This window comes from Salvelinus alpinus, chromosome 28 (genome assembly GCF_045679555.1).
Source record: "Salvelinus alpinus chromosome 28, SLU_Salpinus.1, whole genome shotgun sequence".
NCBI classification, from domain to species: Eukaryota; Metazoa; Chordata; class Actinopteri; order Salmoniformes; family Salmonidae; genus Salvelinus; species Salvelinus alpinus.
Genome location: NC_092113.1, coordinates 6,048,443 through 6,075,337, shown reverse-complemented (window position 1 = coordinate 6,075,337; position 26,895 = coordinate 6,048,443). Strand labels below are relative to the sequence as shown.

Here is a 26,895-nt window from a genome sequence, read left to right as displayed (position 1 = left end):
TTTTTTTGTTGAGAAAATAACTTTGTTTCCAACCCCTGATTTTAAATTCACATATCCCATGTCCACTCAGGATCAAAAGGCTGTACAATCAGAAATCTTTTGCTAATTTGACAACCTGAGCAAGTTGCAGCCTGGTTCTCGGATTTCTCCAATTGGTACGGCGTAATAAATCAGAAATCTACTTTGTAAGTAATTTAAAACATAATGAATACTGACAATCCGTTCACTGTTCTATTCCAGTCTGCTGTAAGCCTTAAAATGTCCCCTGGGTGTAGACTATGAATCAGGGGTGTTGTTTCTCCATAGGGTTTTAGTAATAGGGGCACTCACTAATAGTCATCTTTTAAAATGCAATCGCTTTCACACGGTCTCTCTCTACCCCCACTTGATCATCACTCCATCTATTATTTATTTGTTCTGTGCGCTTGTCACCTCATGCTCACTGTGTATTAAAACCAACCAAAAGATGCATTCCTATGGCTAAGGGGTTCAGAGAGCTACACCCAACATGGCTTCCTTCTGAACTACCGCAGCTCGTCTCAGGTGAAAGGTCGCCTCTGCCCTCCACTCTGTATGCCCAGACTGTATGGAGTGCAAGAGGAGTATGTCTGTGAGTGAAAGAGAATTTGTGAAATTAGAACAGTCAAAAGCACTAACTGTTGTGCAAGATGAGTGTGTGTGTTAGTTTCTGAAATGAGGACAGTCTAGAGCACTGTAAAAGTGATGTGTTACATGAATCAAGATGAGATTCTGTAGATTAATTAATATAAGAGCACATTCAGTTGGCTGCAGACGTATGATAGTTTGCTGCTCCAAGCATGATACAGCTGAGCTGAAGGTGGAAAAAGCCAGTTGTGTTGCACTACAGTATAACAATACTACAGTTTATTACAGGTAAATTAAAAATGTATCATGCAAAGGGTGTACTTATCTAACTCTTGGTTGATAACTTTTTTTCACTTTACTGACATTTTCTGAATTGAATGAACACCATTGTCCTGTCAAATAAAATCAAAAGTTTATCCTAAGAAAATTGTCTTCCTCATTAGGTTGTCTTTCATGTTTTTGCCAATGTAGTCCTAATATGGATAATGGATGCATGCTTAAATTACTACAAGAAGCTAACCTGAACACAGTGACGGTGTTACCATAGCATACATTACACCTTGTTACACACAATGTGAAAATATTGGATTTTATATTCAATATAATTGACATACAGTAAGTCAAGGGTGAGCACTTTGTTGGTGAAGTCCCATGCCCCTATCCTGTTGTTTAGGGATACATCTCCTTCCAAATGGCTATCTCTGTGGTCTTCTGCTTCCCTGGCCAGTAGAAATTATTCTTGAGGGCAGCCTCATCAGAGATGTTGCTGAGAGTGTGGCTGTCATCTGTGGTAGGCTGACAGGTCAGGTCATTTCTGTTGAGGTAAAGCATAAAAGTAGAGGTTTAACAGAGACGCTGTATAGTTTTCATTGAAATCAATCAGATCAATTCTCCCAACAAGTTATTCAGTAATCTCCTCACTAGCTTACGTCAGTGTTGTTGAAATGGTTTGTTTAGTATCTGTGGCCGTAGTGGTGTCCTCATAGATCTTCAGCATGGCCTCTGTACGGTCGTCTTTCAGCTCCTTAGGCTCTTTCAGTCTGTGGGAACATTGAAAAGGGAACACTTCGTGGGAAACCATGTCTTGCACAGTCACCACGACAGAAAGAAACGTCTCAGTCTGTGACCCCTCGTCAGAGTAAATTGTACATTTGCCAAACTATCTTGTTAGTCAAGACATTGTAGTTTGTGATATTGAGTTCCAGTGACTGTGCTCCAGTACCTGGGTTCAAGGCGTTCCTTCACCTTGGCGATGGATCGGATATACGGGCCAATTTGCCTGGCGATGGTGGTCAGATAATTGTTCTCTTGCCTTAGCTGGGTCAGATCATGAAGCTGGGCTGAAACCAGAATGGACACATGCAGTATATAAAACACCAACTTGACCATATCTATCTTACAGCTAACAGAAAAACTAAATCCCCATTACCTTCATAGATTTCCTGTTCATTTGCAACCCTCTGAAAGGTTGTCTCCCAGACCTATGGTGAAGGATAACAAGATGGAAATGAGCTCTAAAAGGTAAGCCAGGTTACATTTATAAACAATGTTGTGGGAATACTTTTTCATAATCCTAATTTCTAGGGAGTTTTTCCTAGCCACCGTGCTTCTACATCTGCATTGCTTGCTGTTTGGGGTTTTAGGCTGGGTTTCTGTACAGCACTTTGTGACATCCGCTGATGTTAAAAGGGCTTTATAAATACATTTGATTGATTGATTGATTGCTTTAGTGATTCCCACCTCCTCAAACATGGCCCTCATGAGTTCCACTGCAGAGTACTCAGAGGAGATCTGTCTGTCCATCTGCACGGAGGTATCCAGGATGTCTCCCATGGTGTCTGTCTTGATGAGGGAGTGGTGCTTGGTCAGATCCCTGTGGGTCTCCTGCACCTGGTCCTTCAGCTGCTGAATGGACATCTGCAGCGTCTGGAGTCAGGAGAACACAATGTTTTTATGGTCTACATCAGGGTATAGTAATCAGGGTAGCGCCTTGATTGAAATCAATAAACCATGCATCTCTAATGTATTTCAAATACACATACCAAAACATTGTGTTTGGCTGTGAAAGTCCTCAGTAATTTCGTAAGAGTTGTACAGTAACTGAAAAGAGTCGTAGAAGCTCACACCCTGTAGCTGGTCTCATAGTTGCGACAGTGCTCGGTGAAGGGGGTCTCTCCGCCCTCAGCCAGGAGGACCTTGGTGCTGATATAGCGGTGGGGGGTGGGCTTCCGCACCACGGACGAGCCCAGGGACATGTCACTGATGGCTGGGGAGTGGCAGGGCATGGATAGGGACGATTGCAGGCTGAGGGGACAGTTACACAAAACAATGAATAAATCAATATCTTTACATAACATTTTGGGCATCAGGCACGGGGGTCCTCATATTTCCGCTGGATATTTTAGAACATGACAAGCGCATACTTGGGAAGTACAAGCATACTGTCTTGAAATTTGAGGTTTCACTCATTGGGAACACCAATAACATGCTGATGACATTTTCCCTTTGAGCGTGTAGGTCTGCACTATTTCCATATGGTAGGAGTGAAATATGACTCACAGTCCGCTGGCATTGCCCAAACTCAATCCAGTCACACTCCCAGCAATAGACACAGAGCGTCTTTGGCCCAGCAGTAACAGAGACTCAAGGCAACGAGCAAACTCGGACCGATACTCTGTGTTGATCTAAACCAGAAACATAGAATAGGGTGTATATTTGGGATGTGATATGACAAAACATCAGTTGAAAAGGCATATGACAAGAGAGGGTCTTTTCATTAACCGAAAGGTCACTAGTTCGAATCCCCGAGCTGACAAGGTGAAAAATCTGCCGATGTGCCTTTGAACGAGGCACTTTACCCTAATTGATCCAGAGTCCCCGTTGATAATGGCCGACTCTGGCCGTGACCCCACTCTGCGAGGGTGTCTCAGGTGGAATTGGGATATTTCCAATTCACACATGCATATTAATACACACGTATACATGTGTGAAATAGGACAAATATAAGCACCCACCTAATTATTTACCTTACCTTGCTACTCTGAGCTGGTCTCAGTCTGTGTGGAAGTTTGACAATCTTCTTCAGTCTCTCCATCAGTTGCTGGATAACATATATTAAAGTCAAACACATTTGCTTCAAAACGGTATTCACAATTGCTAGTATTACATTTCATGTTTTGGTATGTGCTCTTCTGGATTCATGGAACCAGATTGGGCATTATTTATCATACTGTATTGTACATACATATCCCATGTCAAGAAACTCAAACTTGTTGGCTGAACTTAGAAAGGCTGAGCAAGTGACCAGATGAACCTAGAGACAGGAAAGGCAGAGAACATTGGCTTGAGTTGAGCATGTTACACCTGCTCAAGATGGGCCATCCGTTTGGATGACAAATACAACAGATGTATCACTACTCCAGGATAGAAAGGCGTGCCATAGACAGGACATTACCTGGAGAGTGGGTAAGAGTGCAGCCAGATGAGACAGCTGTTCTTTGAAGGCTCTCTCTTTCTCCTCATGCTGACTGTTAAAAACAAGAGAGAATCCATTTTAAATGGATCTCTTACAGTATCTAACTGGAACAACATGCATGATCTTAACCCACATGTCAATAGCAAGAATCTCATGTGAGTATCATCCTTACTCTCTAGCTTTTGCAGCATATGCAAAGCTTTTCGGGAAACATTTTTGCTACAGGGTTCAAAGTGGTGCCATGCAAGCGTGATGTAGCTAGTTTGACACATTATTATCATTAATTAGGCTTTTATCTAGATTGGTCTGCTGCCATGGATACCTTCATCTCCCAGCAGGATCTATAAATGTGGAACAGGATACATAGGCAGGCATTAGATGAGCCATTAGCCTGTTCAATATCTCTGGGTGCATCCCAAATATCCTGTATAGTGCGCTACTCTATGGACCCTGGTAAAAAGTAGTGCACTTTAAAGGGAAAAGGGTGCCATTTGGGATGCAGGTGGTGTCTGTCTGTGGAAAGACTTCCTGCCCTGAGAGTTCATTGAGTTTACAGTGATTTGTAATGGCTATATGCAACCATTGAGGCTGAATCTGTGTGTTCTGTATTCGAATGGCCCATTCAAACAATGACAGGTAAATACCAAATATTTCACAGTTTCTCTGAGCATAGGCTATACATTACATTATAGACATGATTGACTCTGCGCCCAGCAGTGGAGGCTGCTGAAGGGAGAACAGCTCATAATAATGGTCGGAACGGAGCAAATGGAATGGCATCAAACACATAGAAACCATGTGTTTGATGTATTTGATATCATTCCACTGATTCCGCTCCAGTCATTACCACGAGCCTGTTCTTTCCAATTAAGGTGCCACCAACCTCCTGTGGCACCCACCTTTACTGGTTTTCAAGCAAGGTAGCCTGAAGTAAAATTAATTCTCACCTTTGAGCTGCTTTCAGAATAATCTTTTTTCTTTCTGCCAGTTTTTCCTTCAAAAGAGGACAATATTATCTGTGTCAAGATTAAATGATTCAATTAAATTAATTAGACTGCCCAATTAAAACTATTACAATGAAAAATTACATTAATTTCCTCTCAATGTTAAGTTTGTAAATGAAAGCACTACTTGAGCATTCCAATTTGATCCAATTTTGCTCTGATGTCATGTGCAATGTATTGAACTTTCAGCAACTTTAGGAGATAAGACACGAAGGGTGACACCTTGTGGTAGAATAAACTGCAGTCAGAAAACAAAAAAAACATTCAACAATTTTTTAAAAGAACATTGATTGATTGAAAAAAACTGTCATTGGAATGGAGGGGAATTTCCGGCTTTGAGTTGAGTTGAATGTTTTCAAAATGGCCGATGCCTGTGTCAGCTCACCTGCATGTTGTTGAACAGTGTGCTGATAGCGCTCTCCTCCTCATCCACGTTCTCTCGAACCTCCCTGATCATCGCCTTCAGCAGGATGATGGCTTCCCTGGCAGACGTTTGTAGCTCTTTTACCGCCTAGGGGTCAGGGGTCACATCATGAGAGGGCACTGGACACCACCACATACACACACACCCAACAAACTAAACTTCGCCATGTTCCCCCATATGTATTGTCTATAGGTATACTCTACAGCAATATGGAATAAGTAGATAATACAGAGTTAATGAAGAGAATGCACTCACTATGACAGCTTGGTCCAGCCTTTCACAGCCTTGCATATATGCTGTCTCAATATCAATGCAGTGTGCTCTGCTCTCCCTGGAGGACACACACAAAAAGCAATTGCTTAATGGTTGATTATTTAATTACTTAAGTGATCAAATATTGGGGATAGGAGCTGACTGTAACTCACACTTGCATGTCTCTGAAACAGTTGATACACAGCATGGACTTCTTCTCTGTGGAGAACATTATGTATAGCTCGTCATGGAGGGCTGTGGGTAGACAGACAGACAAACAGACAGGCAGAGACAATCATTACAATGTAATCTCAGAGGAGAGAATATGAGCTGGAGAGCCTTGGAAAATGTTCTGTGCACCTGCTAGTTTATTCATAAAAGGTATCTAGCTGTATTTGAAGAAGATTGGACTTTTAACACACCACACTTTTTGTGGACCTCCTTTGTGCGTTTGGCAAGGGAGACAATATCATGGCGGGCAAACATTTTGGCCTTGTGGGTTGATTCCCTGCAAGCTCCACACAACGGCTGGCTACAAGTGTTGCAATAATACATTGCTTCCACATCCTGTCAACACACAAGACCACAAACATATTCAAAAGCTTGTACTGCAGACAGAAACTACAGGTATGAACCAAAACAGTTTTTTTTTCAGGGGTGGATCAGCTTTAATATTGCGGAGATTGTTGCTTCATCAATGTAATTGTCTGCATCATTTCCAATCCCCCATATTTTGGGGGGGTAAATATATATATCTATATACATACATACATACACACTTTTTTAAATAATATACCTTTATTATTCCCTGCAAACCCTACCACCCTTCCCCAATTGGAGTAAACTAATAAACAATAACAGGCTTCTACCTTCAGTTTATACATACAATACACATTTTACAGACACAATATATTTTTCAATAGTTATATTTTGTTTGTTTTTAGTCCTGGCCTTCCTCTATTTCTGATGTCAATCCAGTTTGATTTCTATTTGTAACTGTGGTATTTCACAGAATTTCTGAACCTATATACATTTTACAGACCCCGTATGTTTTACATTGGTTATCTTGTTGTTATTAGTCCCACCCTTTAGCTCCATTCAACCCCTCCAATCTATCTCTTAACACCATCCATTTTGGATTTCTATTTGCCATATATTTTTCAACTGTGCTGTGATGCTTCACAAAAGTACTAAACCTTCCTATTTTTTTTTTTAGGCAAGTCAGGTAAGAACAAATTATTATTTTCAATGACGGCCTAGGAACGGTGGGTTAACTGCCTTGTTCAAGGGCAGAACGACAGACCTTGTCAGCTCAGGGATTCGATCTTGCAAACTTTCGGTTACTAGTCCAACGCTCTAACCACTAGGCTACGCTGCCGCCACATTCTTCTACAGATTGTAAAATAAAGATAACATTTTTTGCAAAAATAATTATTATATTATTGATCGATTGACTATGACTTTTCAAATCACCCAGTATTGCTATCTGCAGCGTTAGTTCTAGGTAAATGTTGCAATTCTTCAGCCATTCCTGGACCTGTGACCAAATACAAGCTACATATGGACAGTACCAAAATAAATGATCTAATGACTCTGCCTCCTCACAGCAAAATCTGCAGAGCTGGGAAGACTGTATCCCCCATATATATAACATTAGATTTGTTGCATTCTATGGTACAGCTGTCAATTTTTTGGTCCTTAAATGAAATTGATATGTATTTTTATTTATCACAATTTTCTTGAACCATTTTTGGTCTTTAATGCAGGGCCGACAGACAAGTTCCTTACTTTTTCCCCCTTCCACTTGCCTCTTCCATTTTTGTGGTAACGCTGCAATTAGTTGGTTGTAATTTTGGGTAGAGCAGACATTTCCATATGTATGTGTTAGCTGCTTGTGTGACATAACTCCACCAGTCCTATTTATGATATACCTTTAAAAAAAAGAATCTCGAAAAATAGTTTTCTTTAATCAATTAGTATATTTGAGTTTAACCACAATATTTGTTGTATTATTTGTTCTGTCTTTTCAGGTGGATTAAAATGAAATTGCAACCAACTTTCTAAGGCTTGTTTAAAAAATAACAATATTTTGGAGATTATTTCATTTTCAAATAACCTAAAGTGAGCAGTTGTAATCTGAATAAAGGGAAAAAGGCCATTCTTGAACATGGGGTGAGACATTCTTACTAATTTACTAGAGAACCATTTCAGATTTAAGTATACATTTTGTATGACTGATGCCTTTAGTGAGAGGTTTAATGCTTTAATATTTAATCATTTCTGCCCTCCGAATTCATATTTGTTAGGGCTTTTTAATTTTGTCTGGCTTGCCATTCCAAATAAAATTGAATATTTTTTGTTCATATAATTTAAAAAGCAGGTCTCTAAGTGTAGGCAAAAACCATAAGCAAATAGGTAAACTGTGATATGACTAAAGAGTAAATCAGGGTGATTTTTCCACAAATAGACAGGTATTTTCCTTTCCATGGTAGCAAGATCTTATCTATTTTTGCTAACTTTCTATTAAAATTGATTGGAGAGAGATAATTTCTTTCTTTCGGATATGTATCTCGAGTATGTCCACATTCCTGTCAGACCATTTTATTGGTAAACTACACGTTAATGCAAAAGACCCAATACATAATATAGTACACTTATCATCATTTGGTTTTAATCCAGAGAGGTTAGAAAAAGTATCTAGATCCTCTATGAGGCTGTGGAGGGATTCTAATTGTGGTTTTAAAAGAAAACATGAATCATCAGCGTACAATGACACCTTTGTTTTTAAGCCACAGATTTCTAATCCCTTAATATAATTGTTGGATCTGATTTTAACAGCTAACATTTCAATGTCAATAATAAATAGATACAGTGGGGAGAACAAGTATTTGATACACTGCCGATTTTGCAGGTTTTCCTACTTACAAAGCATGTAGAGGTCTGTCATTTTTATCATAGGTACACTTCAACTGTGAGAGACGGAATCTAAAACAAAAATCCAGAAAATCACATTGTATGATTTTTAAGTAATTAATTTGCATTTTATTGCATGACATAAGTATTTGATCACCTACCAACCAGTAAGAATTCCGGCTCTCACAGACCTGTTAGTTTTTCTTTAAGAAGCCCTCCTGTTCTCCACTCATTACCTGTATTAACTGCACCTGTTTGAACTCGTTACCTGTATAAAAGACACCTGTCCACACACTCAATCAAACAGACTCCAACCTCTCCACAATGGCCAAGACCAGAGAGCTGTGTAAGGACATCAGGGATAAATTGTAGACCTGTACAAGGCTGGGATGGGCTACAGGACAATAGCCAAGCAGCTTGGTGAGAAGGCAACAACTGTTGGCACAATTATTAGAAAATGAAAGAAGTTCAAGATGACGGTCAATCACCCTCGGTCTGGGGCTCCATGCAAGATCTCACCTCGTGGGGCATCAATGATCATGAGGAATGTGAGGGATCAGCCCAGAACTACACGGCAGGACCTGGTCAATGACCTGAAGAGAGCTGGGACCACAGTCTCAAAGAAAACCATTAGTAACACACTACGCCGTCATGGATTAAAATCCTGCAGCGCACGCAAGGTCCCCCTGCTCAAGCCAGCGCATGTCCAGGCCCGTCTGAAGTTTGCCAATGACCATCTGGATGATCCAGAGGAGGAATGGGAGAAGGTCATGTGGTCTGATGAGACAAAAATAGAGCTTTTTGCTCTAAACTCCACTCGCCGTGTTTGGAGGAATAGAAGGATGAGTACAACCCCAAGAACACCATCCCAACCGTGAAGCATGGAGGTGGAAACATCATTCTTTGGGGATGCTTTTCTGCAAAGGGGACAGGACGACTGCACCGTATTGAGGGGAGGATGGATGGGGCCATGTATCGCGAGATCTTGACCAACAACCTCCTTCCCTCAGTAAGAGCATTGAAGATGGGTCGTGGCTGGGTCTTCCAGCATGACAACGACCCGAAACACACAGCCAGGGCAACTAAGGAGTGGCTCCGTAAGAAGCATCTCAAGGTCCTGGAGTGGCCTAGCCAGTCTCCAGACCTGAACCCAATAGAAAATCTTTGGAGGGAGCCGAAAGTCCGTATTGCCCAGCGACAGCCCCGAAACCTGAAGGATCTGGAGAAGGTCTGTATGGAGGAGTGGGCCAAAATCCCTGCTGCAGTGTGTGCAAACCTGGTCAAGAACTACAGGAAACGTATGATCTCTGTAATTGCAAACTAAGGTTTCTGTACCAAATATTCAGTTCTGCTTTTCTGATGTATCAAATACTTATGTCATGCAATAAAATGCAAATTAATTACTTAAAAATCATACAATGTGATTTTCTGGATTTTTGTTTTAGATTCCTTCTCTCACAGTTGAAGTGTACCTATGATAAAAATTACAGACCTCTACATGCTTTGTAAGTAGGAAAACCTGCAAAATTGTCAGTGTATCAAATACTTGTTCTCCCCACTGTATGCCGATAGTGGATAACCTTGTTTTACTCCTCTTGACAGTTTAAAACTTTCTGAGATGTAGCCATTATTTACTATTTTACACCTAGGGTTACTATACATAACTTTATCCCATTTTATAAGAGATTCTCCAAAATTGAAATATTCCAGGCATTTATATAAATTCCAGTCGTACTTTATCAAAAGCCTTTTCAAAATCAGCTATGAAAACCAGGCTTGGTTTCCCCAATATTTCATACTATTCTATTGTTTCCAGTACTTGTCTTATATTATCTCCAATGTATCGTCCATGTAAAAAACCTGTCTGATTAGGATGAATAATATCTGACAATACCTTTTTAATTCTATGCGCCAAGCATTTAGCTATAATTTTTATCACAACAGTGAAGTGTAAGAGGGCTCCAAGTTTTTAAATGGACTGGATCTATATATATACCACTTGGATCCTGCTTCAGTAATAATTAAATCAGACCTTCTTGTTGCGTGTCCGTTAATCTACCGTTTATATAGGAGTGGTTAAAACATGCTAATAATGGTCCTCTGAATATATCAAAAAAGGTTTGTTATACTTCCACTGGTATGCCAACCAGCCCTGGAGTTTTCCTGGATTTAAAGGCTTTAATTGCATCAAGAAGTTCCTCCTCTGTAATTTGGCCTTCACATGAGTCTTTCTGTACAGCTGTTAATTTTACATTTTTAATAGGAAAAAAATCCATACAATTAGCTTCGGTTAGTGGAGATGGAGGAATATTCTTAAGGTACTTCACTTCCTCTTTCAAAATATTGTTCGGTGAATCATGCGTGACTCCATTTGTAACAAGTTTCAATACATTTTTTTGGTAGCATTTCTATGTTGATGATTGAAAAATAATTTGGTGCATTTTTCCCCATATTCCATCCAGTTCGCTTTATTTTTTGAAAATATTATACTGGATCGTTCTTGAATAAGTTCCTCCATTTCTTTTTGTTTTTCCTCTAACTTATTCTGTGCCTCTATGGTGCAGTTTTTATTGCTATCTAACTGTACTCTTAGTCCTTCAATTTCCTTTGTTAATATGGTCTCTTTTGACCTAAATTGCTTTTATTTTATAGATGAGTACTGAATTGCATAAAGGCATAATTAAAAGTGTCCCATACAATAAGGGGATCTGCTGTACCTATGTTATGTCAGAAAAAGTCAGTTATAAATTATTCTGTCCTAGTTAAAAACAAGTTAAAAACAAGGCTTTGATTACACTTCCAATATCCTCGCCCACGTGGAAATTCTGTAAGAGTAATATATATATGCCAATTATGTGATGATCCAAACCTGTGTTTGTTAGGAGAATTTTTGCATACATGGCTAAGGTTCAAATAAATCATTCAGAGTTAATAAAACCTTAATACCTGCTTCTTGCACTCCAGATCACAGTTGGAACACTGAACAGTCTCCTCACAGTCAGTAGAGTTATCCACCAGGAACTTGAGCAGGCGGTCCTCCTGGGGTAAGGCACTTAGGCCTTTGACAATGGACTGTTGTCTGTACCAAAACCAAGAGTGGTTACATAAAACTTACAAATAGGATCCAACACATTTAGCTACTAACAATCTTAAAGTGAAGAGATCCCTGAAAAGTAAATGGAAACAAACTAATATATTTAAAAGTGATTGTGTTTGCAGTTTTACCCTTTGTTCTGTGTGGGTTGGATATCTTATGCTACAGCTGTTGAACTATTGTCCTCGTGTAGGCTATTGCCTCTCCCATTACCAAGTATTCACCTAGTCTTCACGGTAACACAGCCACAAATAGCATCGCTCTGAATTCTGATTACACAAGGTAATGTCAATGACAAGAATAGCAACAACGACACTGCATATTACTTTATACCAGTGTGATTTCCCATGTCATTAATTTAGTAAATGTCACAAACAAACAGTTTGCTTAAAGCAAATTTCCTTTGTTTAAAGGGGGGCTAGATTATTGACTAGGCGTGTCTTACACTTAGGTAAGGTCCATTGTAGGCTCTCACCCTTACATAAGAAGACCTCCAATGAATACTTCATCTCAAATGTACAGGCTGTCATAGAAAGCAAAGCATGTAGCCTATATTACAGAGCATGTACTAGTTGAGCTTCATGTGACTCAGGCAAAATAAACTCATAGGCATCCTGGAAATACCACCACAATCTCATCTAAACTAGTTTGTACTTACATTACCATATCCATATCCACAGTACTCCATAATGACAACACTGTTACATAATCCAGTCCTGGAGGGCACAGCAATTAACGTAATCTGAGCCTAGAGGGATCAATCATTCAAATGTCAAGGTGTCCAAATTCTCTTTATCTTCTTACTAAGAGTTGCCAGCTATCTAGGACCAAGCTGTTCTCAATGCCAGGCAGGATGAAACAAAGGCAGGATTTACACTGCAGCTGTCTATTCCCCCCATATAATCCCGTAAAACTTTCATTCTGGCACTGCTAACTGGAGAGGCTATGTTGTTCTATGTATATTTTAGTGAACACGCATCGATGATAAATACTTCAGCCCTTCCAATGACATCAGGCATGATGGAGAAAATGGAGTTGAAGAGCCAATGGGACATTTCACTACAAAAGCTATTGATATGATAAAGTAAGCCTAAAACAGGTTAGCCTTGTCCAAGCCAGAACTGCCCATAGGGGCAGGAGCCTATCTCCTGTTTCTGTAGCGTGAGGCAGCTTAAACTACCGTACAGTGCTTTGCAAAAGTATTCATTCTCCTTGGCGTTTTTCCTATTTTGTTGCATTACAACCTGTAATTTAAATAGATTTTTATTTGGATTTCATGTAATGGGCATACACAAAATAGTCCAAATTGGTGAGGTGAAATGAAAAAAATTACAGAAAAGTGGTGCTTGCATATGTATTCACCCCCTATCCATGAAGCCCCTAAATAAGATCTGGTGCAAACAATTACCTTCAGAAGTCACATAATTAGTTAAATAATGTCCACTTGTGTGCAATCTAAGTGTCACATGATCTGTCACATGATCTCAGTATATATACACCTGTTATACACCCAGAGTTTGCAACACCACTAAGCAAGGGGCACCCCCAAGCAAGCGGCACCATGAAGACCAATTAGCTCTCCAAACAGCTCAGGGACAAAGTTGTGGAGAAGTACAGATCAGGGTTGGGTTATAAAGAAATATCTGAAACTTTGAACATCCCACAGAGCACCATTAAATCCATATTTTAAAAAATTGAAAGAATATGGCACCACAACAAACCTGCCAAGAGAGGGCCACCCACAAAACTCACAGACCAGGTAAGGAGGGCATTAATCAGAGAGGCAACAAACAGACCAAAGATAACTCTGAAGGAGCTGCAAAGCTCCACAGTGGAGATTGGAGTATCTGTCCATAGGACCACTTTAAGCCGTACACTCCAAAGAGCTGGGCTTTACGGAAGAGTGGCCAGAAAAAAGGCATTTCTTAAAGAAAAAAATAAGCAAACACTTTTGGTGTTCGCCAAAAGGCATGTGGGAGACTCCCCAAACATTTGGAAGAAGGTACTCTGGTCAGATGAGTCTAAAATTGAGCTTTTTAGCCATCAAGGAAAACGCTATGTCTGGTGCCAACCCAACACCTCTCATCACCCTGAGAACACCATCCCCACAGTGAAGCATGGTGGTGGCAGCATCATGCTGTGGGGATGTTTTTCATCAGCAGGGACTGGGTAACTGGTCAGAATTGAAGGAATGATGGATGGCGCTAAATACGGCGAAATCATTTAGGGAAACCTGTTTCAGTCTTCCAGAGATTTGAGACTGGGACGGAGGTTCACCTTCCAGCAGGACAATGACCCTAAGCATACTGCTAAAGCAACACTCGAGTGGTTTAAGGGGAAAATGTAAATGTCTTGGAACGGCCTAGTCAAAGCCCAGACCTCAATCCAATTTAGAATCTGTGATATGACTTAAAGATTGCTGTACACCAGCGGAACCCATCCAACCTGAAGGGGCTGGAGAAGTTTTGCCTTGAAGAATGGGCAAAAATCCCAGTGGCTAGATGTGCCAAGCTTATAGAGACATACCCCAAGAGACTTGCAGCTGTAATTTCTGCAAAAGGTGGCTCTACAAAGTATTGACTTTGGGGGGTGAATAGTTACACACGCTCAAGTTCAGTTTTTTTGTCTTATTTTTTGTTTGTTTCACAAGAAAAAATATTTTGCATCTTCAAAGTGGTAGGCATGTTCTGTAAATGAAATGATACAAACCCCCAGAAAATCCACATTAATTCCAGGTTGTAAGGCAATAAAATAGGAAAAATGCCAAGGGGGGTGAATACTTTCGCAAGCCACTGTACATGTACATGCTCTGGACGCTAGTCTGTTCCAGGGCCATCCCCCCAATCCATCTCCTTAATGCTGAGTGCCAAGCAGTGAGGCATCAGGTCCCATTGGGACAGTCCTTGGTATGACTCGACCGTGGAACAAACCCCCAACTTTCCAATCTTAGGGCTTAAAATTTAACCACAAAGCCACTGAGTTGGTCATTGATATGATAAATCAAAGGTAATTTGTTCCATAGGAAATTAAAATACCTACAGTACCAGACAAAAGTCTGGACACACATACGCATTCAAGGGTTTTTCTTTATTTTTACTATTTTCTACATTGTAGAATAATAGTGAAGACATCAAAACTATGAAATAACACATATGGAGTAATGTAGTAACCATAAAAGTGTTAAACAAATCAAAATATATTTTATATTTGAGATTCTTCCAAGTAGCCACCCTTTGCCTTGATGACAGCTTGCACACGCTTGGCATTCTCTCAACCAGCTTCATGAGGAAGTCACCTGGAATGCGTTTCAATTAACAGGTGTGCCTTAAGTTAATTTGTGGAATTTCTTTCCTTCTTAATGCGTTTCAGCCAATCAGTTGTGCTGTGACAAAGTAGGGGTGGTAAAAACCACTACTTAAGGACACCAAGAAGAAGAGACTTGCTTGGGCCAAGAAACATGAACAATGAACATTAGACCGGTGGAAATCTGTCCTTAGGTCTGATGAGTCCAAATTTGAGATTTTGGTTGCAACCGCCTGTCACACACTGATCTGTTTCACCTGTCTTTGTGCTTGTCTCCACCCCCCTCCAGGTGTCGCTCATTTTCCCCATTATCCCCAGTGTATTTGTACCTGTGTTGTCTGTCTGTTGCCAGTTCGTTTTGTCCATCAAGCCTACCAGCGTTTTCCCCCTTGCTCCTGTCTTTTTCTAGTTCCTGTTTTCAAATTTTCCCAGTTTTGACCATTCTGCCTGCCCTGACCCTGCCGTTCTGTACCTTGTCACACCGCTCTGGATTATTGACGCCTGCCTGCCCTGACCCTGAGACTGCCTGCAGTTCTGTACCTTTGACTCTGATCTGGATTACTGACCTGCCCTTGACCTGTCGTTTTTCCTGCCCCTATTCTAGTAATAAACTTTTGTTACTTTGACACTGCATCCGGGTCTTCCCTAAAACGCGATACCGCTGTCTTTGTGAGACACAGAGTAGGTGAACGGATGATCTCCGCATGTGTGGTTTCCACCGTGAAGCATGGAGGAGGAGGTGTGATGGTGTGGGAGTGCTTTGCTGGTGATACTGTCAGTGATTTATTTATTATTTAAGGCACACTTAACCAGCCTGGCTACCACAGTATTCTGCAGCGACACGCCATCACATCTGGTTTGGCTTAGTGGGACTATCATTTGTTTTTCAACAGGACAATGACCCAACACACCTCCATGCTGTGTAAGGGCTATTTGACCAAGAAGGAGAGTGATGGAGTGCTGCATCAGATGACTTGGCCTCCACAATCACCTGACCTCAACCCAATTTAGATGGTTTGGGATGAGTTGGACCGCAGAGTGAAGGAAAAGCAGCCAGCAAGTGCTCAGCATATGTGGAAACTCCTTCAAGACGGTTAGAAAAGCATTCCAGGTGAAGCTGGTTGAGAAAATGCCTAGGGTGTGCAAAGCTGTCATCAAGGCAAAGGGTGGCTACTTTGAAGAATCTAAAATCTAAAATATATTTTGATTTGCTTAACACTTTTTGGTTACTACATGATTCCATATGTGTTATTTCATTGTGTTGATATCTTCACTATTATTCTACAATATTGAAAATATAAAAAATAAAGAAAAACCCTTGAATGAGTAGGTTTGTCCAAACTTTTGACTGGTACTGTATATCATGATTTATGCCATCCAGTAAATCAATGGAATGCTCATGCTTACTTACCCACAGAGGGGGCAGGAGAGTCTGCCTTCCACTGCCCTGCCACGCAGACAACTGGCGCAGAATGTGTGGTAACAGTCCAGTAGACAGGGGTGTTCGTACTGCTCATGGCACAAGTGGCATACCAAGGGGTGGCAGTTGGCACTGTCTGGGTCATATAGGTTCTCCAAAGGGCAGAAGATTCCTCCAGACATCTGAAAAAACACATACAGGAAAGCCCATCAGAGTGATGCTGATCTATGTTAGTGACATTTGAGCAAATTTGTGAAAATGCACGTTTCATCAGACACCCTAATCATTCCATGATGTATCAACTGTGGTATACTGTTACAAACACATATAATTGAAAGTATTCCAGGGAAGTCAATAATCAATCAGTACTCCCAACCTTCAACTCGATGGAAGTACATTAAAGTACATTCCTTTTAAGCATATACTTAATGAATAAGTCAAGAAGCAGATACTTAATAATATAAGAATATGGGAGTAAAGCTGAAACATTACCTTACTGCTTGCTGTCTTAGCTGCTGTCCCAAGCAGGAATGACAGATATGTGGAGGGTCTTTGAGTATGCCTGGAGGGGATGAAGTGCCGGCCCTGACGTCAAAACCAAAGTCAGGGTACTCAGTGGGTATTGGAGGAGGTGTGACCACAGCACAGCAGTACTGGATGACAAAAGAGTAACCAGACACCACTCATCTGTCAACAGGTGACCAAAATACATTACTCTCTCTAATCCCTCTATTTCCCCCACTGCAGCCTCCAATGACTCCTGTCAAACGTCATGCATTGGTTGCTAATTCAGAATGGAACAATAAAGGGGACAATTGAGCAAAGAATATTAGTTTTGGAAATAGCATACAGTTGAAGTCAGAAGTTTACATACACTTAGGTTGGATTCATTAAAACTCATTTTTCAACCACTCCACAAATTTCTTGTTAACAAACTATTGTTTTGGCAAGTCGGTTAGGACATCTACTTGTGCATGACACAAGTAATTTTTACAACAATTGTTTACAGACAGATTATTTCACTTATAATTCACTGTATCACAATTCCAGTGGGTCAGAAGTTTACATACACTAAATTGACTGTGCCTTTAAACAGCTTGGAAAATTCCAGAAAATGATGGCATGGCTTTAGAAGCTTCTGATAGGCTAATTGACATAATTTGAGTCAATTGGAGGTGTAACTGTGGATGTATTTCAAGGTCTACCTTAAAACTCAGTGCCTCTTTGCTTGACATCATAGAAAAATCAAAAGAAATCAGCCAAGACCTCAGAAAAAAACTTGTAGACCTCCACAAGTCTGTTTCATCCCTGGGATTAATTTCCAAACGCCAAAAGGTACCACGTTCATCTGTACAAACGATAGTACGCAAGTATAAACACCATGGGACCACACAGCCGTCATACCACTCAGGAAGGACATGCGTTCTATCTCCTAGAAATGAACGTACTTTGGTGGGAAAAGTGCAAATCAAATCCAGAACAACCAACAGCAAAGGACCTTGTGAAGATGCTGGAGGAAACAGGTACAAAAGTATCTATATCCACAGTAAAACGAGTCCTATATCGACATACCCTGAAAGGCCGCTCATCAAGGAAGAAGCCACTGCTCCAAAACCGCCATAAAAAAGCCAGACTACGGTTTGCAACTGCACATGGTGACAAAGATCGTACTTTTTTGGAGAAATGTCCTCTGGTCTGATGAAACAAAAATATAACTGTTTTGCCATAATGACCATCGTTATGTTTGGAGGTTAAAGGGGAGGCTTGCAAGCTGAAGAACACCATCCCAACCGTGGTGGCACAGGTGGCACAGGTGGTACAGGGGTGGCAGCATCATGTTGTTGGGGTGCTTTCCTGCAGGAGAGACTGGTGCACTTCACAAAATAGATGGCTTCACGAGGACGGAAAATGATGTGGATATATTGAAGCAACATCTCAAGACATCAGTCAGGAAGTTAAAGCTTGGTTGCAAATGGGTCTTCCAAATGGACAATGACCCCAAGCATACTTCCAAAGTTGTGGAAAAATGGCTTAAGGACAACAAAGTCAAGGTATTGGAATGTCCATCACAAAGCCCTGACCTCAATCCTATAGAAAATTTGTGGGCAGAACTGAAAAAGCATGTGCGAGCAAGGAGGCCTAAAAACCTGACTCAGTTACACCAACTCTGTCAGGAGGAATGAGCCAAAACTCACCCAACGTATTGTGGGAAGCTTGTGGAAGGCTACCCGAAACATTTGACCCAAGTTAAACAATTTAAACGCAACGCTAACAAATACTAATTGAGTGTATGTAAACTTATGACACACTGGGAATGTGATGAAAGAAATAGAAACTGAAATAAATCATTCTCTTTACTATTATTCTGACATTTCACACTCTTAAAATAAAGTGGTGATCCTAATTGACCTAAAACAGAGAATTTTTACTATGATTAAATATCAGGAATTGTGAAAAATGGAATTTAAATGTATTTGGCTAAGGTGTATGTAAACTTCCGACTTCAAATGTATCTTTTAATTTGTCAAAGGTTATGTCACCTTGTTGTCTGCCTCCCTGCTCACTATGCCAGAGTTCATTACATAAATTTTGGCAAGGAACTATAGCCCAGTATGGGTTGATTGTAATGAACAATGGGAAAGCAAGGTTTTGACAATTATGAAGGGACCAATCAGAGAGCAGGGTTATGACGACGTCATAATGAAAGGACCAATCAGAGAGCAGGATTATGACAATGTCATTATTAAAGGAACAATCAGAGAGCAGGTTTTAAGATATTATTATGAAGGGACCAATCAGACAGCAAGATCATGACGCTGTTGTAATGAAGGGACCAATCAGAGAGCTGGGTTATGATGATGTCATTATGAAAGTACCAATCAGAGAGCAAGGTTATGACATGAAGCTATCATAATTAAGGGAGTAATCAGAGAGCAACGTTATGAAGGACCAATGAGCGAGCAGGGTTATGACCATGTCATTATGAAGCACCAATCAGAGAGCAGAGTTTTGACAGTCATTATGATGGACCAATCATAATTTGCATTATGATACATATTAAACTGAGGGGCTTCGCCCCTGCGCCCAGGTATTTTGCACCTGGTGAAAGTTGATTGCATTGATGAGCCAGGTGCCCCCAAAACAAAAGTGACTTAATTAAGCAAGAGGAGTAATGAGTAAGATTCTGTGTTTATACTTTCAAAAGTGATTGCTATTGATAAACGGTGTATCTAACCGATCGCTGCAGCTGTACATAGTCCATCTGTAAACTACCCACCCAATTTACCTACCTCACCCCCCATACTGCTTTTATTTATTTACTTTTCTGCTCTTTTGCACACCAGTATCTCTTCTTGCACATGATCATCTGATGATTTATCACTCCAGTGTTAATCTGCTAAATTGTAATTATTCGATTTATTGCCTACCTCATGCCTTTTGCACACATTGTATATAGATTCTCTTTTTTTTTTCTCTACCATGTTATTGACTTGTTTATTGTTTACTCCATGTGTAACTCTGTGTTGTCTGTTCACACTGCTATGCTTTATCTTGGCCAGGTCGCAGTTGCAAATGAGAACTTGTTCTCAACTAGCCTACCTGGTTAAATAAAGGTGAAATAAAAAAAAAAAAAAAAAAATCTGCCTTCCCAATGAAAACTAGTTTGAAAATTCAAACATATATTTTATGGAAAAGAGATTATGCATGTTTCTGGACGATGTACCATGCTGCCATGTTGACAACATGACCGAGTGGCGCAAATTAATGTTCGATTTGAGAAGGTGCTCCTCCCTTGCCGCTTTTGTCCGTTCCAGTCACGGGCCATAGACCAGTGACCCGCGGGTCAGCTTAATGGATCCCGCCCATTGACGAGGGTCAAGTCCTCTGCTCAGACGTTGAATGAATCAACCAATGGTTGCATGACACGTCATCGACTGGCAATCGGGCACCAGATAGTGCCAGTTCACGTGCTAGTTGGAACTAAGAAACTCGGAAATGTCCGACTTGCTAACTGATTGAACGCAGCAGGTGTATAACTACAACCAATTAGCAAGTCGGAAATTTCCGAGTTTCCTAGTTCTGACTAGCACCTCAACGCGGTACTTCATACAGCCGTTAGGCCTACACCTTAGCTTAGCTAGTGAAAAGCCGTTGTAGCAATATTGTATGTGTCCAGTTGCAGGTGGAACTCCAAAAAAACTAATATTGAATCCACTTTTTGTTTCCATTGAGAAATGCCTCTTGCATGTGTGTAGATCTTTGTTCTGGTCGCACAGTCACTTCTACAATTTGGCCGCGTCGTATAGAAATGACTAGTTCCTACAAATATCAAATACGTTGGGAAATGCAATGTCTGGAAACTAAAATGACGATAACTTGTCTCTCTGAATATTCTCTGGTTTTTGGAGTACCACCTGCAATTGGACAGGATGTTAATAGAGACAAGTTTATTTCAGAGAGAAGGTTTGCTAAGATGTATCAGCTGTATGGAGGCATTCAAATACTGTATCACCGTAGCGTGTAGCTTAATTGTATAACTACCTTTCAAAAGTCTTTGCATGTAAAACGCTGTAGGTTTTAGTCATTTAGCAGATGCTCTTATCCAGGGTGTTTGTATGTTATGTTGTTACAATTTGTAGAATGATGTATTGTTTCTATTGTACTAATTAATCTTTCAAATTGTACGGAATTTAAATAAAATAATGTTTGTTGAAAACAATAGTAATCGAACTCTGATTCAGTGATTCTATCGACTCAATCAGCGATTGATTTAACAGGTCGAAATGTAACGCACGCGCAAACCTAGTTCTTCCTTTCTGCTAAATTCTTCGCCATGGCTCCTGTGGTGGGTACAATCGCGTGTGAACAAGTTTACAAATATATACATGTTTCACACTTCAAACGACTGTACTTGATTTGTGTCATATTCGTATGAATAGGGGCATATTCGGAGGGGGGGCTTATGTCTTCGTTAATACTGCATTGGGTTTTGTTATTCACGAGGCCTGCTAATTTAGCTAGCGTAGAGATCCACCACGTTGTAGCTAGCTACAGAAAACTAGCTCAACGTTTTCCAGTTCGTTTTATAGTCAGCAGTAGTTAAGTGATAAAAGTATAGGCCTGGTTAGCTAACTGACTAAAGCTTCCTCTGAATTGGGAATTAACTGACGATAGACAGATCGCTAATTTAGTTGATGTCTGAGCGGTTGTAGCGCGTATGTTTGAACTAGAAGCCTAGCTAGTTAGATTCTAGACAGCTACCTAGCTTGGTTACTAGAACTAGCAGGATGGCCTTTTAGAGCGATAGCTAGCTAATGACCTAGACAGGTAGCTAATCGGAGAAGCGTTGGTGGACGGTCTCATTTTATTTGTCTGTTAATCTGATTTGCAGAAGAAACAGAGCAACAAAAGCAACAAAGGCTCCAAGGGTGGCAAGAAGAAGAAGCAGGTCCTGAAGTTCACTCTGGACTGCACCCACCCTGTTGAAGATGGCATCATGGATGCTGCCAACTTTGTAAGTAGTTTTATACCTGTGCCTGGTTGCAGTGAAAATGAATACTTTAAAAAAAGTTTCACAAACACCCTTATTCGAGTCCCCTTTACTTTAGCCACAATCTTGAATTGTGTTTCAGCCTGTCCCTGGCAGTGGCACCCCTACCACTTGATTTAGTAAAAAGGACTGACTTTGGGAAACCCAGGACTCATGTTGGGCAGCTGTCAATCTTTTGTTTTTGGGAAATTAGAAGTATATGCTTACACAGTATGTCTTAATGGTTATAGGAGCAGTTCCTTCAGGAGCGCATCAAGGTGAACGGGAAAGCTGGCAATCTGGGTGGCGGTGTGGTGTCTATTGAGAGGAGCAAGAGCAAGATCACTGTGTCCTCTGAGGTCCCCTTTTCCAAAAGGTATGGTAACTACACTGGCAACCCAGCACTGGAGTAATGAATATTGCAATGCAAACAGAATTTGCATATTCATTCTTATTATTTAAAAAAACAGGATTTATCAAATGTTTCTTTCACCCAAGAAGTTTTGTTTTCATTTTTCTGCTACAAAAACCTTCCTAAATGCTTACATCATGACAAAATAATTACTCATAAATTCATTACTTACACTTTCGCACTGCTTACAATGGATAAATGACTTAATTTTGCTGGACCCCAGGAAGAGTCTAATGGGGATCAATAATAAATACATATATCTGTAATCTTTGTCTAGGTTGATGCCAATGTTGATTTATGGCTATGTAGAATAAAACGATTAATAATTCCACTTAAACAACCCCGTATGTTATGCCTTATCTGCTGCTTCTGACATGCACCAGTAACATCATGTGCATTAATATACACTGAGTATACCAAACATTAACACCTTCCTAATATTGAGTTTTTTTTGTCTCCAGGCTTAAAAATCCTTCTTGAACCCGTTTCCTCCCCTTCATCTACACTGAAAATGTTAATTTGATTTGAGTGGATTTAACAAGTGACATCAAGAGCAGGTGTTCTTATTGTTTTGTATACTCAGTGAAAGAGTTTTCTCTCAGACTTTCCTGTTCAGTTTACCCACCCCTGCCGATGACTCCCCTAACTGCACGTTTAGAGTCCTGCACGGGTGTTGTTTGGAGCCGCACTCACCCAACGCGGGTCACATAAATTCCCGAGCTCCACCTGTTCAGATTTTCACCGCAACCCAACCCACCTGAATATAATTGTTCCGAGGGCTGATCCGTGACCTGCCGAATAACATCAATTTATTGTATAATTTGTATGACTCCAGAGTAGTAGCCTAGGCTATTATTCCATTCCCTGCATGAATTGGTCTGCATGTCTATTCAACATTTGGATAAAAGGAAACAATGCCATGAACGAAAATTTTATTTTCACAATGAAATGCGGCACATTGACAACTGAAATCACTCTGGGGAAAAATGGCCTTCTAATTAGCCTTCTTACCGAATGAAAGACTATAGCTGACAAAGCTTTACATTCAATATTGTTTATTGTTTAGATAATCAAATGGTTTAATTGAAATAAACAAATCGCAGCCTACTAAAAGGCATTTTAGTAGGCTATACTCAAACATTTACCAGCCACACCGGTTTAAACTTGATATGGCCCAAATCAGTGGTCACCAACCAAAGTCAATATCACTTTCGCAGTCAAAAAGCAATCTAGGATCTACTGCTCAGATTTTAAAACTTTAACCTCATACAAACAGTTTTGTAGGAATGAGGTTTGGGCAGTAGGCCTAATGCATTATCAGAGCATATTGGCTATATGATTGGCCTGCCAATGTTGTTAATCAGACCATATTATATTTCAAAACTCAAGCTTTGATAACAAAATAGATCAGTTGTTTCAGCACTTGTGAGGCACTGTGGAGCATGAATTGAAATAATTGTCTTTTTTATTTTACTGGACTGATGGTACCTGCATCTGATGGTCAACGACGTCAAATCACCACGTCAGTGATCTTCAGGTGGAAAAGTCAGAGCTCTAGAAAGATGCCCGAGTTTCCTATTTGGAATTCCGAGTTGGATGACCATTCAAAACGATTTTTCCCATCTGCCTCTCACGGTCCCTGCTCTCTCCTTCCTTTCCTTCGGTGAGATTGACCAGAGGGGACACCGTCTTCTACCTCATGCACAAATTTATGTTGTTCCTATGACCAGAGAAAGTTAAATATTCCTTAATATTAAAATTGGCACGACGAGCTGCTAATAATAATAAAATGCAGGGCTATCAATACTTGATTACTCATTCATTGCAGCTGCAGCCCGAGCGGAAGTACGGAGAAGCACGTTTTGTAATAGGTAATAGTTTAATAAAAACAGGGACAGTGCTGAATATAAACTTAAACATGAACTCACTCATAAAAACAGCAGCTCTTTGCTGTATTCGTTGACCGTCTGTAGTCATGGTTTTAAAAGTTATTAAATCTTACATAGGCTAGTAGTCTATTCGACTTGGCTGTGGCCAGGCTCATGGAAGCTCTGTAGCCACGGTGATTTGAGCTATCCGATTGGGCAGCGCAGTAGGTGCACTCGATTTAGTCACAGATTTGCCGGTCCACCGGGTAGGTGGAGTTTGTCTCATGGGAACACTTTGCTTACCCGGAGCGCCTGACTTTTGAGTCAAGTGCACCTATCGCGATCGACTGGTTGGTGACCACTGGTCTAAATGAATGAAAGACTGATTTAACGTTATACTAATTTGATAATAGGCTTATATAGTTTATCGTAAACAAATACCTTCTTGCACTTTTTGCATCCATCTACCGGGTTGTTGTCCTTGTCCACAATGACTCCAAAATCCTTCCAAACTGGGAATTTCACTTGCGCAGCACCTGTTTCCAAGATGGTGTATTTCATAACCTTTCTTTTTATACATACAAACATACATACATACAGTACCAGTCAAAAGTTTGGACACCTACTCATTCAAGAGTTTTTTTAAAGTTTTTTTTTTTTAGAATAATAGTGAAGACATCAAAACTATTAAATAACACATGGAATCATGTAGTAACCAAAAAAGTGTTAAACAAATCAAAATATATTTTAGATTCTTCAAAGTAACCACCCTTTGCCTTGATGACAGCTTTGTACATTCTTGGCAATCTTTCAACCAGCTTCACCTGGAATGCTTTTCCAAAAGTCTTGAAGGAGTTCCCACATATGCTGAGCACTTGTTGGCTGCTTTTCCTTAACTCTACGGTCTAACTCATCACAAACCATCTCAATTGGGTTGAGGTCGGGTGATTGTGGAGGCCAGGTCATCTGACGCAGCACTCCATCACTTCTTGGTCAAATAGCCCTTACACAGCCTGGAGGTGTGTTGGGTCATTGTCCTGTTGAAAAACAAATGATAGTCCCACTAAGTGCAAACCAGATGGGATGGCATATCGCTGCAGAATGCTGTGGTAGCCATGCTGGTTAAGTGTGCCTTGAATTCTAAATAAATCACATACAGTGTTCCCAGCAAAGCACCCCCACACAATAATACCACCTCCATGTTTCACAGTGGGAACCACACATGCAGAGATCATCCGTTCACCTACTCTGTGTCTCATAAAGACACGGCGGTTGGAACCAAAAATCTCAAATTTGGACTCATCAGACCAAAGGACAGATTTCCACCGGTCTAATGTTCATTGCTTTTTGTTTCTTGGCCCAAGCAAGTCTCTTCTTCTTATTGGTGTCCTTTAGTAGTGTTTTTTTTGCAACAATTCCACCATGAAGACCTGATTCACGGAGTCTCGTCGGGACAGTTGATGTTGACGTGTCTGTTACTTGAACTCTGTGAAGCATTTATTTGGGCTGCAGTCTGAGGCTGGTAACGCTAATGAACTTATCCTCTGCAGCAGAGGTAACTCTGGGTCTTCCTTTCCTGTGGCGGTCCTCATGAAAGCCAGTTTCATCATAGCGCTTGATGGTTTTTGCGACTGCACTTGAAGATATCTTCCAGATTGACTGACCTTTCATGTCTTAAAGTAATGAAGGACTGTCGTTTTTCTTTGCTTATTTGAGCTGTTCTTGCCATAATATGGACTTGGTCTTTTACCAAATAGGGCCATCTTCTGTATACTCCCCCTACCTTGTCACAACACAACTGATTGGCTCAAACGCATTAAGAAGGAAAGAAATTCTACAAATTAACTTTTAACATGACCTCATGAAGCTGGTTGAGAGAATGCCAAGAGTGTGCAAAGCTGTCATCAAGGCAAAGGGTGGCTACTTTGAAGAATCTCAAATATAAAATAAATTTTGCTTTGTTTAAAAAACAATTGGTTACTACATTATTCCATATGTGTTATTTCATAGTTTTGATGTCTTTACTATAATTCTACAATGTAGAAAATATTTAAAAAATAAAAACCCCCGGGATGAGTCGGTGTCCATACTTTTGTCTGGTACTGTGTGTATATATTTTTTTCTTTACTAAGTTAGTATGTGTATTGCATTGGGGAAAAAGCCCAACCTCTCACATCTGAATGCCATCTGTCTCCTGTCTGCAGATATCTGAAATATCTGACCAAGAAGTACTTGAAGAAGAACAACCTTCGCGACTGGCTGCGTGTTGTGGCCAACACCAAGGAGAGCTACGAGCTGCGTTACTTCCAGATCAACCAGGATGAGGAGGAGGAAGAGGATGAGGATTAAACTTTGTCTGCTGGATTTTGTACATTCAATAAATTCTTAGAGTACTCCTGTTTTTTATTTTTTCTCAATGGTGACGAGACATGGAACTGGTATATTTACTAGGAAGCAAAAGGTCTAAAACAGGGAGGGACCTAGCTGAATTTGTCCAACAAGAAACACATTTTCATTGCAAAACGTTTTGCTGCGGTGTGCACTCCTGAATACACACTGTGGGTGACGATCACTCAACCTTGTGACAATGCAGT

The 26,895-nt window shown here is 40.4% G+C and overlaps 2 protein-coding genes across 2 annotated transcripts; one reads left to right on the top strand and one right to left on the bottom strand.

Moving 5' to 3' along the window:
- Positions 1 to 852: 852 nt before the first annotated feature.
- Positions 853 to 17,109, bottom strand: rnf207b (ring finger protein 207b). Its single transcript, XM_071371252.1, has 18 exons — positions 16,984 to 17,109; positions 16,483 to 16,673; positions 11,621 to 11,753; positions 6,184 to 6,328; positions 5,935 to 6,016; positions 5,765 to 5,840; positions 5,471 to 5,596; positions 5,029 to 5,075; positions 4,061 to 4,133; positions 3,851 to 3,919; positions 3,638 to 3,706; positions 3,166 to 3,290; positions 2,733 to 2,910; positions 2,347 to 2,532; positions 2,036 to 2,087; positions 1,829 to 1,946; positions 1,536 to 1,646; positions 853 to 1,420 (listed from the first exon to the last, which is right to left on the bottom strand). Exons 2-18 carry the CDS (start codon positions 16,671 to 16,673, stop codon positions 1,276 to 1,278), a joined length of 1,926 nt encoding a protein of 641 aa, XP_071227353.1. The 5' UTR covers positions 16,984 to 17,109; the 3' UTR covers positions 853 to 1,275.
- Positions 17,110 to 20,974: 3,865 nt separating this feature from the next.
- On the top strand, positions 20,975 to 26,695 carry LOC139557019 (large ribosomal subunit protein eL22-like). Its single transcript, XM_071371312.1, has 4 exons — positions 20,975 to 21,337; positions 21,884 to 22,006; positions 22,273 to 22,397; positions 26,506 to 26,695. Exons 1-4 carry the CDS (start codon positions 21,326 to 21,328, stop codon positions 26,648 to 26,650), a joined length of 405 nt encoding a protein of 134 aa, XP_071227413.1. The 5' UTR covers positions 20,975 to 21,325; the 3' UTR covers positions 26,651 to 26,695.
- Positions 26,696 to 26,895: the final 200 nt, after the last annotated feature.